The sequence below is a fragment of the Drosophila arizonae genome, chromosome X, assembly GCF_054131065.1.
Source record: "Drosophila arizonae isolate 15081-1271.41 chromosome X, UAZ_ARI_1.0, whole genome shotgun sequence".
NCBI lineage: Eukaryota > Metazoa > Arthropoda > Insecta > Diptera > Drosophilidae > Drosophila > Drosophila arizonae.
In genome coordinates this window covers 25,250,536-25,266,366 of record NC_142927.1, presented here as the reverse complement: position 1 = coordinate 25,266,366, position 15,831 = coordinate 25,250,536, and the positions used below count along the sequence as shown (strand labels likewise).

The 15,831-nt window shown below is 46.5% G+C and overlaps 2 protein-coding genes across 5 annotated transcripts in view; both read right to left on the bottom strand.

Annotated features, from left to right (window-relative positions):
- Positions 1–356: 356 nt before the first annotated feature.
- On the bottom strand, positions 357–8,261 carry RSG7 (Regulator of G-protein signaling 7). Its single transcript, XM_089474900.1, has 7 exons — positions 6,103–8,261; positions 4,831–5,078; positions 4,560–4,743; positions 4,210–4,496; positions 4,021–4,134; positions 3,831–3,956; positions 357–3,760 (listed from the first exon to the last, which is right to left on the bottom strand). The coding sequence occupies exons 1-7, from the start codon at positions 6,982–6,984 to the stop codon at positions 3,433–3,435; spliced, it is 2,169 nt and encodes a 722-aa protein (XP_089331026.1). The 5' UTR covers positions 6,985–8,261; the 3' UTR covers positions 357–3,432.
- A 154-nt stretch (positions 8,262–8,415) lies between these two features.
- The window catches only part of LOC108618968 (uncharacterized), a 57,894-nt gene continuing 50,478 nt past the window's right edge, over positions 8,416–15,831 (bottom strand). For all 4 annotated transcript variants that reach the window (XM_089474897.1, XM_089474898.1, XM_018015207.2 and 1 more), the window contains 2 exons: positions 13,510–14,078; positions 8,416–12,301 (listed from right to left, as the gene is read on the bottom strand). In XM_089474897.1, coding sequence (XP_089331023.1) covers positions 9,388–12,301; positions 13,510–14,078 — 3,483 coding nt within the window. In that variant the 3' untranslated portion in view covers positions 8,416–9,387. The remainder of the gene's footprint in view (positions 12,302–13,509; positions 14,079–15,831) is intronic.

Below are 15,831 nucleotides of genomic sequence, written 5' to 3'. Positions count from 1 at the left end.
ATAGAGTTTACTGTGTGTTTATATATGTACGAATAAAAAAGTCTATAATGATTGTATCAACAAGGTATTTGCTAGTCGACTACTCCCCACTAGAATACGCTTACTTATTCGCCAATTGTGCTAGGCTCTAGATAATAAGATGGTTTATTGTAGTTGCTTGGTGATCTCTGTAGATGCCTTACAGTTACAGGATTATATTGGCATACACATAGATAAGACTACTTTACAATTGGGTATCCCGTGATTTGCTCAAGACACTATCTAGCACCTCTATGTTTAGAATGTCAGGGATGTCCCGGCCAGGTATATCACGTTTATGGTCGGAATACCTGTAGGTTGATAGGAAAGACAAAGGGTTATTAGTAATTGGGGTCACAATTTAAATTCACTTAAATTGCGCCTTTATTTATTTAGTGTTTTGTTAAACAATTTACAATAAACGCGGTCGCTTGCATTTCCAGTTGTTCAGCTAGCCTAGATACAATACGGTGGCTGCAGATTCTAGAAACTAGAAGCTCTATTATACTGTGATCCTTTCGGCTCAAATACATAGAGAGGTGCAATACATTTAGCTATGCTCAGCACGACTGATTCGAATACCTTACTCGGGGGCTATTATTATAATTATGAATTTATTAATTTGTTTATCTGTTTATTCAGTTATTTGTTAGTTGCTGCTGTTAGTTACTTTGATTTAGTTGTATTTTTATTTCTTTATTTGTGTATTTGTGTGTATTCGCTTTGGCATTTACGGCTACCCGAGACAATCTTGACGGGATTGGGTAAACATAGGTTCTAGTAACTGTAAATGTAAATGTAAATCATGCACTTAACAGCGAAGTAATGCAAAAAACAACAACAACAACATAAAATACTTCGACACAAATTGCTTAAGTAGATTTTGTATAGAGCTTTTGTCTCGCTTACTTAAGTTTTTTCTCTTTTTTTTCGTTTTTTTGCTAGTGGTTTTCTCATATGGTTTATGTACTCTTATATAGTTTATATTAGTTTTTTTTATTTTTTCACAGAACGGTGGGCAATGGAGGAAACAATAACAAAGTACGTAAACAGTTTTCCAAAACTTTTAATTTTTAGGTTTTTTTGTGTTTGTGTGAATTTTTTTCCCATCACGCAAATGAAATCGTTAAACAATAAGAGAAACTTAAATAACAAACATTTGTATCCATCCACATATAATACTCGTAAAAAGCCAATTCAGCAATTGTAAACATTTATATAGTTCACTTATCCATTTTTACTTGACTTGTTTTGTTTTTGTTTTTAATCTGTATTTAGTTTAGTATAAGTTGTTTGAAATTGATTTAAATTTGACTACCGACACACAGAAGACGCACATTGAGATTGTACTTGAATACAATATATTTTATAATTAATAATTATTTGGTTAGCTGCTGCTGCTGCTTTTGTATATGATTACATTCTGTTTTTGTTCTTTGTTTTTTGTTTTGTTTTTAAATTAGACACCGCTTTACATTTACAAACATACAATACAATTACATACACAAAGAGATTTTCGGGTTTCATTCTACATTTTCAATTATTAATCGCCGCCTAAAGGCAGGCAGCGCTTTTTATCTATTTTATTTTCCATTCCTCTGCTCCATGTCGCGTGCTCAGAGAAGCATTTACGTGTGTGTGTGTGTGCGTGAACGACTTGCTCGATACACATACACAGACATACATCTATATATATATACTGACTTCACATCTTATGTGCATACATGTCCATCTGTCTATGTGTGTGTGTGTGTGTGTATCTGGGCACCGATTTGTGAAACTGAAGAAAACGATTGAGTTGATAGATTGCCCTGTCGTCAAGCATTGACTCATTCGCATATACAAATATACATACATATGTATGTGTATATGTGCGTCTCTGCTTAGCTCTGCTGATTGCTAATCCACTCTCTCGCTATCTCGCTCCTCCTCTCTTTCTGTCTCCCACTCGCCCGTTCTCTCAGTTGCATTCATATCGCTTAACAGCTTTTACGTTAGCAAAGCTCGTAATTATTTTAACGTACTTTCTCTTTCCCTTTCCAACACTGTATGATCCTCGTAAACACACGCACACATACATAAGTCAATATACACACAATTGCAGAGACGTGTAAATGAAAAAAAAAGTAATATAACAATAGTTACGTTTGTTGCGTTTGGCGATATATATATATATGTATGTATGTGTATGTATGTGTGTGTGTGTGTGTTGTAGAATAGGCGAACAAAGGAACAGAGCAACATAGGAACATAGGAACAAATGGGAACGCACTGCAAGAGGAGTTGCGTGTGTGTGCATTAGTTTAACTTTTAATGACAGAGCGAGCGAGACAGAGTGAGAGAGAGAGAGAGCGGGATTTAAAACAAACATACATACATATGTATGATCGAAAATAAAGAGTGGAATAGAAGAAATTGCCAGTTTTCATCTATGATTCGAATTGATTGATTCAATTGGTTCGTCTAGATTGAACGCCGTTAGCTTCGTAACATGCTAATACAAGTAAGTATAAGTATTAGTATTAGTTTAGGTATAAGCATAAGTATAAGTTTAAGTATATGTAGGTATAAGTTGAAGTACGCCAATGTACTCGGCTCTCATCGGTAGTTGGTATTCTTTTCGCTTTCGCTTTCGGTTTCGATTTCGACTTTGCATTTGCTTTAGTTTTATTGTTTTTGTTATGCTAATTACCTTACTGATTATTACACTTGAAACGTATGTATGTGCGTGTGTGTGTGTGTGCGTGTAATTCCCACGTACGTTCGTGTTCTCTGTTGTATTGGTGTTATCGGTTACAGTTAGAAATGGCAATGGCAAAGCATCGTTGAACGTGTGGCTGCAACATGCTATGCATCCTTTTGCGGCGATTGCTTTTTACTCCTAACTTCATCTTCATCTTCATCTTCATCTTCAGCTGTATTCCTGTTTCGAGAAGCTCTTGGCAGTTTCTTTTTCGATAGGATTTAATGAGTTGACTTTCGAATTGGGCCGAAACGAGGAAGCGGATAACGGCTAAACGGAGTCGTCCTGGCTCTTTCGGCCTAGGACTGCGCACCGCTTGCACGGGACACGGGACACGGGACACGGGCAACGTGTCGATCGGTTAACAAAACGAGACGTTAAGAACACACGCGACCTAGTGGTAATTGGTAGGTTATTATGTAATAAGTAACAACGTCTAATATACATTGATTCGAGTATGCGTCCGAGTATATGAGCACTACATACTGTTCCGAAACATTACAACAAGCACACAATGTGATCCGGACATTGATCGCCATCCGGCCACATAGCCACCTAGCCATCAGCCCCCCAACTAACCAGTCAGCCAACGACTGATCACACACACAAAAAACAATGGCTCAGCCGGAGCCGAGGCCGAGTCCCGCGACAGGCAAATTCCGGAGCGTATCTCAACGTTTCACGCCAAAGAGATTGGGTATTGACTTGACCTTCTTGCGGGAACAGTTGACGTAGTCCTTGTACATTTCGGAGCGCAGATAGCGCGAATACGAATCGCTCTTCATCAGGTGATACACGTGCGAGGCGGCCACATCGAAGCACCAGCGATTGGGGCCATTTGGCGAGTTGACCGCTTCGCGGGCCAGCTCCACGGACTTGGAGTCCACGTTGACCGGGCACGGCGCATCGGGGGCGAGAAACTCTTGCCAGATCTTTTGTATGGCCTCCTTGATCTCGGACTGTGGCAGCGCCTTCATCTCCTGCACCGACTCCCAGAATCTGAACAGTGTTGCAAGAGAGTAAGTATAAGTAAGAGGATAAGGATTGCCGCTGCGGGTGCGTAGCTCACTTGAGATTTTCGCCACTGTATTCCTTTTCCAAAAACTTTGTGAACTGATCCCGTCCAATGGGATCGTTAAGCAGCTCCCGCAGGCTGAAGGCCCATCGCTTCACCCGGCGTACAGGAACATCTTTGCTGCATGGGGAGACAGAGCTCAATGTGGATTCAATTCGAAGAGCAGGCGCTTCGAGAGGCTTACCTATTTTTCTCGGTATCCCACATCTCGGTGCTGTCCGTTTGCCATGGATTGGGTAGCTCCGGAGAGGTTAAGAAGTAGTCGAACTCATTGTACTGATCGTAGTAGGCAACCAAACTGAAACAAGGTTCATCAAAAACAAGGTCAAATGATGTAGGGAAAAGCCAGTAAGGGAGCATCTTGGGTACTCACGCTTCGGCCGCTTTGGACACTTTGATTGTGCGCCGTTCGAGCTTCTGTTTGCGCAGCGCAATGATGCGGGTCAGCTGCTCGACGGGATTCTTGGCCACCGAGGCGCCAGCGGAGCCGGTGCCATGGCTGGAGCCGCCGCGTCGATACGCCTTCTTAATGTCTATCTCGGTGGTATTGACACAGCCCGGCATGGGCCGATGCACATCCCAAAAGGCTCGCTCCTGCGAATCGAGAACCTTCCGCTCCAGCTTATCCCGCTTCTTGGCCACTTTGCTCTGCGACTCGGCCTGCCAGTTGGTCAATTTAGATATGCTAACTATGAAGTATATATCAAATGATATCCCACACACCTGCATGAATATGAACTCCCATTTGCGCGAGAACATCTTCTGCAGCTTGGCCAGATTCTCGGCCTCGTAGTCCGCCAGCTCCAGGCGCGTCTTGTTCTGCATCGTACGCTTGCACAGATACACCGCATAATCCGTATTCTCCGGCTCCCAGCAGTTCGATGGCCAGAAATAAGGCGTCTGAAATCTAGAGCAACAAGTTCAAGTTCAAGTTCAAGTTCAGGTTCCAATCTGATTTTCGGGCTGCGTCTAAAAGTAGGCACCGCCGTCTCACCTGTAGAAAGTGCCGTCGTTCTTCACGGTCAGCGCATGATCGTCAATGGGGAAAATGTAGCCGTGCGAGCTGAGCAAGTGGGCAAAGTGGAGCGCCTCTGTGACATCCTCGACGTCGAAGTTCTTCAGTATCCAGGCGACCAGATCGGCGCCTGTAAACACCGATGGCACCTTGCTCATGAACGCCTTTACCGTGCGCACCGCCACGCCTCCAGACTCTGCCTGCATCTTCTCAATGATCGCCTCCATCTGCAAATATTCAACAATATTTCGAAATTGAGTAAGTGCGAAAACATTCCTCTAAAGGACATTCAGACAGCTATGCTGTTAAGATATGTTAAGCTTATGTTACATAACAGAGTGTTATAGTATTGTCAGCTAATGTTATTCAAATTCAATTTTTGTATATATTCCAACATAGAATGAGTCGGTAAAGTACTCCTACCGGGTGGTATTATTGATAGGCATTATTCTTTTAGGCTTTATAGTACACTTTAATAAGTTGACTCTAGTTTTGTCAATAACTTTTATAATAAATAAATAAAGAAAGATTGGGTTCTAGTTTCGTTTCTTTTCAGTTGTAAATTTAGAAGTGATTTTTTACTATGTTTATAATTAGTAGGGGTAATAGGAATAACTAATCTTGATATATATCTATTTAGATTTGGAAATTTGGAATTTAACTTCCAATTAACAATCGGATAAGACAATATTTTTATGAGCAGCTTCGAAATGATTTTGAATTCAATCGATGAAACTTGAAATATTGTGAAATTCAAATGAAAGAAAAGAAACTTCTGTTATTATAATATGTATGACTGGTTAGACCTAATATGAATGTCGAAAATATTCCATTATGCTTGGTATGAGCCTATTTTATTCTGCATCTCTTTCTTTCCCTAAACTAAGTATTCTGTTTGTTCTATAGTTGTAAAAACCAAAAATGTTTTAAGAAGTATAATATAAAAATCTATCTATGTATAATAATATAACTAGATCAACGCTATGATATGCAAAATGTCAAAGAGCTTTCAGAAAAGTAATATAACCTGTGTCAGGGTAAGACAATTCCCGGTAAGAAATTTCAAGAGCAAACGAAATTGTTTTCTATTTTGGGCAGTGTTTATGTTATTACGAACTGAGATATCTGCGCTATTGGCCTTTTGCGAAATAGTGGAAATCTTTCCATAGCCTCGTACGCCTAACATATGTATGTCTGTATCGATTCGTCTAGATTATTGCATTATTATAGTTTATTCGATTCGCTACGCACCTTCTTGTAGACGAGTATGTTGGGCGCATCCTCGTTTTTGCTGCCGCGCTGATGGTGCGGCGGCTGTTGCGGCACGGACGGCGCTGCCGGCGGCTGAGATTGTGCGGACTGCGACTGCGACTGCGGCTGCGATTGCGACTGCGACTGCGACTGCGAGGGCGAGGAGTGATGGTGATGATGATGATGATTGCTGCCCACGCTGAGCAGCCCGCTCGACTTGGTGGTGGAGGTGCCGCTGCCACTTGGCGCCGTTGCATCCCGAATGCTCACCGTCTTGCTAGACGGCGGGGGCGTGGCAGCGGCAACAGTTGCCGTGCAGTTGTTGCTGTTGCTGCTGGCACTGCTGCTGCTGCTGGCGCTGTTGCTAGCGCTGGCGCTGTTGCTGGTGTTGCTGTTGCTGGTGGTGTTAGTGTTGGTGGCGGTGGCGGTGGCGGTGGTGACTGCAGCGGCAATTACCTCGCTGCTGTTCGCATTGGCGCTGTCCACCAGCTGCTGTCCCGGCTCAGCAATTGTTGCAGCTGCGGAAGCAACTGTTGCTGCTGCAGCATCAGCTGTGGCAGTAGCATTGTTGTTGTCGTTCGACACTGAACTGCTGACTGTTGTTGTTGTTGTGGCCTCTGTTGCTGCTGCGACTGTTGCTGCTGCTGTTGTAACAACTTCTGTTGCCACTGTTGCTGGGATGGCTGCTTCGGTTGCCGCTGGGGCTTCAACTGCTATTGCTGGTACAGGAGCGGCCGTTGGTTCTGGATTTGGAGCTGGAGCTGAGGCTGGCGCTGGCGTTGGCGCTGGGACTGGCGACTTCGGTGCGCTGCTCATGGCCAGCGCATTGGTTGCTTGCGTGCTGCTCTGTGTTTTGTCCGCCTCCGAGTTCATTGTTACCATTTTACACCTGCGTGCTGCTGGTTGCTCGTCTGCCAGAGGCTATTTATAAATGGGCCGCCCGGCAGCCAGACTTCACTTGCAGCTATTTTGGACTCGTTGTCCCGTTATGTATCCTTTGGCGTGCGTTATCGACTTGCTGTCCGTGTGCGTGCGTGCGCGCGTGTGTGTGTGTGTGTGTGAGTGAGTGAGTGAGTGTGTGTCAGCGATTTAGTCGTTCACTGAATGGATGTCTCTGAGTGACTGCGTGTGTGTGTGTGTGCGCGCGTGTTTGTGCGTGTTCGTAGCTATGCGCGTTGGTATGTGTGCCTCGCACAATGTATACCGACAGCAGCAGGCTGAATGCTGCTGCAGCTCCCACTCGAGTTTGTTCTCAACTGCGCTCTGTTTCATTTATCCAGCTCCATAGTTTTGCAACGCTCGCCGCATTTGTCTCCAGTCGTCTGGCGTAGGCGCCACTTTAGCCTTTTCGCTGCCGTTGCCGCTGCTGCTCGCTATCGCAATTTTTGCTTGCATAAAAAAAGCGCAGCAGAAGCGCTCAACACACTCGCACGCACTCGCACATACACGCACAGCACACACACGGACACGAACACGGACTCGCACAGGCACAGGTACACGTACACGTACACGTCGTATACGCACTCACACACGCACGCACGCACACACACACACACGCTTTTCCAACTCTCCGCGGCCCAGCAAGTGCGCAATTTTCGCTTTCAATAGCTTTTTTTAATTAGTTATTTTCAGGCGGACAGGCCTCAATGTGTGATAAAATTCAATTTTGTTCCTTTTCGCTTGGCTCCCTGGCAATTGCTGCTGCTGCTGCTTTACTGCTGTTGCTGTTACTTTTGCTTTTGCTTTTGCTGCTGCTCTACTGCCTCGACCAGTGGCTCTGCTGTTGCTGCGCTTCTTCTGCTGATTTGCCTTTAGCTGCTTCCTCTTTTTTTTCTTTTTTGGCGTTAGCCTGTAATCATTTTACGGCTGCTAGGCACAGAGGAGGTGTAGCGTGGTAGGCGGGGTGGCCAAAGTCAATTCAAGTGCCTCTGCTTATTTCGTGTGCGTCGTTCACGTTCTCGTCGCGGCTTCGTGCCTTATTATGAGGCGCTTCCTGTAGTCGATTTGCTGTTGCAATCGATTTTTGTTTGCCCAACCTCCCACCGCCTTCTTCAGCAATACACACATACGCACTCACACACCCACACGTACGCATACATTCGCAACGCTGGAACTTACACCCACATAAGCACGCCCACATACAATGACGTGAGCGCGCTCTCTTTGGCCTGCTTACGCTCTTTGTGCTGTTCACGCTCTCTTTGTTCTTATTGCTCCAGCCCCAGCCAGCTGTTCACGCGTACCAGGGCTGCGTGCTCATTGAAAGCAATGCGCCGGTCACACAATCTCCCTCCGAAATGAAAAACGTTACAATTTAAATTTTTAATTGCTTTATTTAAATGAATATGATTTTCGGCTACACTTATTTGTAAATAATTTTGTTATAGATAACCAAAAAAAAAAAATAATGTATATAAAATATATATGTGTATATGTATATATGCTATTTAAATATATAATTTGAAATTACTTGCTTGCTTATGTGCATTAAATTAATTTATAGTGAACTTATTATTATGGCTTTTATACAAATTTGTGCGGAGTTTTGCATTCTGGAATTTGAAAAACACTCGAAAATGGTCGGCTTATTTAAATAAATAAAAAAAAAAAAATTGTTAAGTAAATTTTTGTAGTAAGTTTATAAGCTATAAGCAGGATAGTTGCAAAAATAACAGTAGTCAGGGTTATTTTCTGTGCTCCTCCTGTTGCCTAAGACTATATTCTGTGTAGCACCCAAATAACGCATTTCTCTCGCTTATTTGGCATACACAAAACGTACAAGTCATAACCTTAATATATTTACACCAGGTTTTTTTTTATTAGTACGGAATACATTTGCATTCGCAAATATATATGTGTATATATATATATGCAATTTAGTTATGATTTATATGATATATTAATATATATGTATAGCTTACACTGCATGCGCTTGTGAAGTACAGAAACTTTCTTGCATATTTTATTGGATAGCTAAATAAGAAACAGATGTGACCAACTGTATTTAAAATATTCAATATCCAGTTGAGTTGTTGTTGGCTGCCAGGGCTGGGTTATGTAGCGTATGCTATCGATTTGTTGTTGATTTGAATGAAGTTTTGGGAAATCGGAACCAAAGTCGGAGTCGGAGCAACTCAAACCGAGACTGAGACTGTGTGTGAATGAATCATTGACTATTTCATTTACTAGTTCCCTCGACTGACAACTGGCTCAACTTGGCCCCCACCAACGGCTTTTACTTTAGATCACATTTGAACAGCAAGCTTTCGGGTCCACCTCCTGGGCCTAGGCCTGCTCCTGTAGCTGGGCGCGCGACTGTCGCACGGGCCGGTCGGACCACAGCGTGGCCTGGCCCCCGTTCTGCGCCTGGTAGGAGAGCGGCGGCGGGCCTAGCTGTGCCTGGGGCACCAGCTCCGCCTGCGGATTGAACTGATTGTTGGTGTTGTAGTTGACCAAGATGTCGCTGGCCAGGCTGTGGCCAATGTTGACGTTTCGGTCCGGATAGTACTGCTGTTGCTGCTGTGGCTGGACTTGAATCTGTTGCTGCTGCTGGTGCTGGTGTTTGTTGCTCTGGCGCCAGTGCTTGTGCTGCGGCACGGGCAGCAGGCGGTAGAGGGGCTCCAGTCCGGGGCCGCTCGGGTAACTGGGCACAAAGTACGGCGGATAGGGATGCTTTGCGTTGCCGTGGCGCAAACGCTTGAACTGTGGTGGTGGCGGCGGCGGGGGCGGAGGCGCGGGACGCTGCCAGTACTGCAGTGGAGCCGGCGAGGGCGGACGCAGCTGGTACTTGGCCGGACGCGGCTGCAACTGATTGTCCAAGTAGGATGGCGGCAGGGGCGTGCTGTACACGCCCTGCTGGCTATCGTAGGGCAAGGGCAAGGGCGACGGCGATGGCGACTGCAGCTGCAGCTGTAGCTGCTGCTTGCCGACTCTCAGTTGGCGCTGGCGCTGCAGCAGGAGCGAGTCTGGCAGGTAGGAGGAGTCCTGTTCCTGGCCCGGCTGTATGGTCGGCTCCAGCTGCAGCTGCAGCTGCTGGTGCTTGCCCACGCGCAGCTGACGCTGGCGTTGTGGCTGCGGCTGGTAGACGATGGCCTTGAAGGCGTTTTGGTCCTGCTCGTCGGCGCTGTAGTTGACCATGGGCAGGAAGGGCTGCCTGTCGAAGTCGGGCGGCTGGAAGCGGGACGTCGCTGGTGCGGAAATGAGGTTGCTTCTGAGCAGCTGACCCAGCGCCGCGTCGTACTCCGAGTGCACTTGGACGCGTGGCTTGGGCGTTATGCTAACCACGGCCACGTCGTTCACGGGACTCGGCGGAGATTTGTAGTGCGGTCGCTTGGGTGGCTTTGTGGCCAGGAAGTCATTGATCACATTCGACTTGAGGGAGGATGGCTGGCGCTTGGCCTCGAAGTACTCATAGTATATGGGATTCGATTTAGACAACGGCGCCTGCTCGCGATCCCGTTCCCGTTCCCTATCCCGTTCCCGTTCCCTGCCCCGTTCCTCTTTCACCCTCTCGTTGGACCGCTCTGTGCTGGGCACAAACACCAGCTGGGCGGGCGGCTGTGGGCGTGGCGTTGTCGGCTGATAGTTGATGGGGTAAATGGGTATCGGCACCGCCACCGGCACCGGCACGCGCTCGACGTACTTGTTCGGCGGCTGCTGCTGCTGCTGTTGAGGCTGTTGCGGCTGTTGCTGCTGTTGCTGGTGTCGTGGTGCGGGCGGCAGGTATCCGATGGCATTGTACTTGACCGACAGGCGTGACGGAGCTCGCGTGGTGGTTGTGCTAGTGGTGCTGCTGCTGGTGGTGGTGCTGGTAGTGCTAGGCGTAGTGCTAGTTGTGCTGCTATACGGACGTCGCGTTGTAGTCGACGTGGTCGTCGCCTCCAAGAGGGTAAAGTGATCTGGCGGCGGGGGTAGCACAATGCCGGGCACCAACGGTCCCGGCGGCACCGGATTCGTGTAGTTGCTGCGGTAGACAAAGCTGTAGGCAGGCGGATAGTAGAGCGAGGGATCATCCTCGTCAAAGTCGCTGATGTTGGCGTGCAGCGCGCCTGGAGCAGAGACGCTGCCATTCGCGTGGAGTCCATTGATGAGCCAGGGCCCGAGCAGCGGACTCCTTAGCACCGCGTTGGGAGTCGGACTGGGATGTGGATGGGACGGCGGTTGCTCGGCCGGCGTCTCGTTGTTATAGAGCAGCCAGGGCGCGTAGGGCGTCGGGTAGACGTAGCTGGGCTCCGGGTCAGCTGTCTTAGGCGACGCATACGTTCCCGGCCGGGCAGCAGGATGCGACCCCTGGCCGTGGGCAGCTCCATGGCCCTGGCCGTAGGCCGCGTGCTGGCCCACAGCGGATAACGTTGCATTGACAGCTGGCGTATGGAGGCTCTCGATTTGATTATCTCGGATAATTTGCAGTGGCCCATGCGGCTCGAGCTGCACGGGAAATGGAGGCGGCACCACCGGATTCGCCGGCAGCTTGATTTGGCGCGGCGGCGCATCGTAATCATCAATGGCTGGCCACGGCTCGCTGTCGCCGCCATTGAGCTCGGCCTCATTCAGGCCGCCGCCCTTGATCACCAGCAAATGATCCTCGGCCAGCCAAATGTCCTGCTCATTGAGTCCGCCAAAGTTGCGCTCGTTGTCCTGTGGCACCTCCGGATTGCGTGCGTAGCTCAGCACGCCCGGACGCTTGGGCACGCGACGAAAGAGCTCCTTCTCAATCAAGCCGTACTTCCCATCGCGCACCTGATCCGCCAGAGTCTTCTTCGCGTCCTCCTTACCCGGTTTGCCTTGACCCTTGCCACTGGCCGACTCCGCCTCCTTGCCGGAGCCGGCGCTCAAGCGCAGTATGCCATTGTCCCAGTTATCGAAGTCATCCGGCTCACTGAGCAGCGCCTCGTCGTCATCCTGCTCCCGCTCTGGCGGCGTCGACGGCGATGGCGATGGCTTAGCCAGGCGATAAGTGCTGCTGGCCTTGCGTCGTTTCGTTGCGGCTGTTGTTGTGGATTTTCTCGTGGCTGGGCTGGGGGTTGTTGTTGTTGTCGTCGTCGTTGTTGTTGTTGTGGTAGCTGTTGCCGCTGTTGGCGCTGTGGTTGCTATTGCAATGCTCCTGCTGCTGTTGGCGCTCACCGCAGACACCTCATAGGTGGAATGGCCCTGCGCATTGTGAATGTGACCAGCCACCAAGCGCTGGATCATGCGCGGCCTGCGAACGAAGATAAGACACGCAGTTAGACATGGAACCAGCTCGAAGATCGGTGCAATTAATCAATGGCGGCGCCCGAAATGGGCAGACGCCTAAAACCAGCGACAGGCCAAGTCTCAGCCAGACATGAACGCGCGACAGACAAGAGCTGGCAATTCGCAGACTTTTGCCCCAGTTAACTAGTTTAATAGACGTCAGCTAGACTATATGGTAGCTATAGATCGCTCATGGCTAGCCTATATGCGTCTATTCATTTCAATTCAAATAGTCCAAGAGTGTTGGGGTAAAAAAGAACTGAATTCCGGGACTAGACCTCTTGAGATGCGTTACTTCGGGAGGAAAGAAGAATTTTGACATCAATGTATACTTAAGAAGAGTCTAAAGCTGAAGTGTGAACAGACAACTGAAATCAGGTATTTTATTGGATGTGAGGATCGAACAAGTCTCGATTTATTTTGAATAAACTGACTGGAGGCGAACAGACTAAGTCTAAGTTGGTATGGCTATAAATATATTTGAACTTCCGCTTGGGTAGCTAAACTACTTTTAGCAAATTGGGTATTAAGGTATAGCTCTGCGAAGGACATTTTACAATGCCTTGCAAAATCGGCGATTGAGTGTTAAGAGGTAGATATATATAAAATTCAACAGATTTACATTCGTTTCTCTTACATATTAAAAATTATATATGAGTCTGCAATTGGGCTAAGAAGACCCTATCTAGCATAAGAGGTATTTCAAAAAGTTTTAAAAATATGAAAAATCATATATAGTATAATTCGAATCAATACACTCATAAAATGGTATTTATACCCAAGCAGCAGCTAATGATGCTCTGTAAGTCCTTCAGTTTGCTTTAGCCCCTAGGGTCCATCTATTTATACAGGTCCATCTATTTATATATGTGTACATACATATATCGATACATACATATACATATATTACAGTTCGTGCTTCTTGATTAGACAAGCTAATATACCCCCCATTACAACAGCTACAGGGTATTCATGCTCGATCTAAATATGTTTCCCGTTTAAAAGAGGTTTCTCAACTCGAATTTTTTTACTTCACATATTTTGCCTTATTAGCATATCCCAATCGTGTCACGAGTGGTTGGAGCAGCTCGTGCTCGTGTCACGCGCTCATCTGCATATTCAAGCTCAAGTCTAGGAAAAGAAAAGAAAAGATCAGGCAAAAGTGGAACTCACGTTTTGTTGGGATTGGGGCCGCTGCGCGAGACAGCGCCTGGCCTGGAGGACAGCGACGAGAGCGACTGATGCGACTGAGGCCAGCCGCTGGCGCTGCTCGTGCTGAATGACTCCGATGCGCTGGGCGTGGGCGTGTCACGTGGCTGGCGGGCGGCTCTGAAGCTGCTGCGGCTGCGACCACGCCCATTGCTGTCAGCTGAGGCTGGGGCCATCGTCGTCGTCGTTGTTGTTGTTGTTGCCGTTGTTGTGGCACGACGTCGCTGCTGCCGCACCGTTGCTGGCGGCAGAGGCGTGGTGCTGGCGGCGCTGCCACCGCGACGCCCATGGCCATTGTCGATGGGCAGCGTCGTGGGCGGCCGCCGTTGGCGCGGCGCTCGCAGCGTTGGCGCCTGCGTGCTGGTCGTCGAGGAGGCGCTCGCATAGTTGGTCGCGCCTCTGCCGCGCGGCACAACGGTACGCGTTGCCGCATCGCCCTCTGCTGCCACGGCGACTGCAGCTGCTGCGGCTGCTGCGGCTGCTGCCACGGCCAGCAGAGCTATCACTATCAAGTGCAAGGTTAAAGATGTCATCTGTGAAGAGAAGCGGAACGAACAGCAAAAAAAAAAAAATGCATGAGTATTGGTGGTTACATGAGCTAACGGTAAGTCGCAGCTGCGCAGGCGCCGTCACGTTTTGGCGTTACGTTTTCGATTCGGTTCGTTTTCAATTATGCAATTGCGTTGACGAAAACGATGCCGTGGTAGTCGACAGCAAAATACCCTATAGTTTCGGCTAAGCGCGTTATAGGCTAGGTATGGAACGGGGCTATGGGAGAGAATATTTGGAATGTCACGAATTCATTTGTGGTGTAAAAGTGCTAGATCAAAAAAATAAAAAAAATAAATTTAAAAAAAAAAAAAAAAGTACAAAATATCAGTCAATCATGTTTCGAATCAAAATGTATAGTTGCAAAAGGCATTTAGCTATGTATTATATAAAAATAGTTAAATAGCATTTCAGTCTAAAATATGTCCCAAATGAACTAATTATCTGAGCAATCATAATAGAATCTTGACAATGTGCTGAAATATGTATGTTTTATTACCTTAATATTATTATTATTATTTTTTTTTTTAAAGCTATTTAAGAAAAGTAATCTTAAATCAAAGTACATAACATTTTTACTTCAAATTTTATAAAAAGGCCAAATTTAAAAGCAATCCCTCGATTTCTACTTTTTCATGCAGTTAATTTGTTAGCTGATTAAATAAGCCATATATGTATGTATACCTATATTATACGGTCAAGTCAACAATATAGATATGCATATACATTAAAAGTATTTAATATAAATACTTAAGATAATAGTCCCCATTCAACCCAACATCGATGTATAATCTATAGCATGAGTCCTAATATGCCCCTTCTATGCATGCTTCAGTACAGGGTATAACAGCGTTCAGGTTCGTTAAGCTTGCAATGCTTGTTCAGCGTCAGTTCAGCTCAATTCATTTCATTTCATTTCATTTGATTTCCTTTCATGTCATTCCGATTCCATTCCGTTTCGTTTCATGCGGCTTTACCTGCCGCCACAGCCTGCGCATCTTTGATTCCGATGCGCTCAAGTGCATCTTGCAATGCATTTGCCATCGTCTGTGTTTTCTTCACTTGTTTATTGTTATTGTTGTTTTTACAGTTGCTGTTGCTTTTGCTGTTGCTGTTATTATTGCTGTTGCTGTTAGCTTTGCGCACGCGCCAAGTTTCAATTGCCATTTGTAGCTGTTGGTGTTGCTGTTGCTTCGCTCATGTTAATTAGCTTCGCTCAATTGATAAATGGGCAAAGCTTGCGCGGCTTTTGGGCTTTTGTGGCTCGGCTCGTCGTCTTCGATGATTTGTGGGCGCGCGCGAGTCTCCAGTTGGCGCTGGGCCTGCTCTGCACCTCGGCAGCTGGGGGCCTTCAAAGCGCGCTTAGTTATGTGATTACTCATTGCAATTGAAACGGTAGACGGTGTACGATCATCAATTTGAGACCCATTTCGGTATTTATTTTCACTATGTTTACCAATGGCTGTGCGATGGCTTGTTTACAGTTTTACTTAACATTGATGGGATTAAGTAATTTCGGGCTGTAAATTATTGGATACCTGACTGAATCTTGAGGGTTTACTAAGCGCTTTCAAATCGGAATGGGTTTGGCTAGTTTTAAGTGAGTTTAAAGCTTGCGTGTGTCAGAAATAGGAGCAAGATAATTACATATATAGAAAAGTACATGACAGATCAGTTAAGTTTGATTATCATTTTCACTCAATCACAGATTAAATATTATAGGAATTGAGTCAAGAT

Coding starts and splice junctions, on each gene's coding strand:
- RSG7 (XM_089474900.1), bottom strand. CDS start 6,984: ATGGTAACAATGAACTCGGAGGCGGACAAAACACAGAGCAGCACGCAA. Junction 3,957..4,020: donor TGGGATACCGAGAAAAATAG/GTAAGCCTCTCG, acceptor CTCCCCATGCAG/CAAAGATGTTCCTGTACGCC. Junction 3,761..3,830: donor TACAGTGGCGAAAATCTCAA/GTGAGCTACGCA, acceptor AACACTGTTCAG/ATTCTGGGAGTCGGTGCAGG.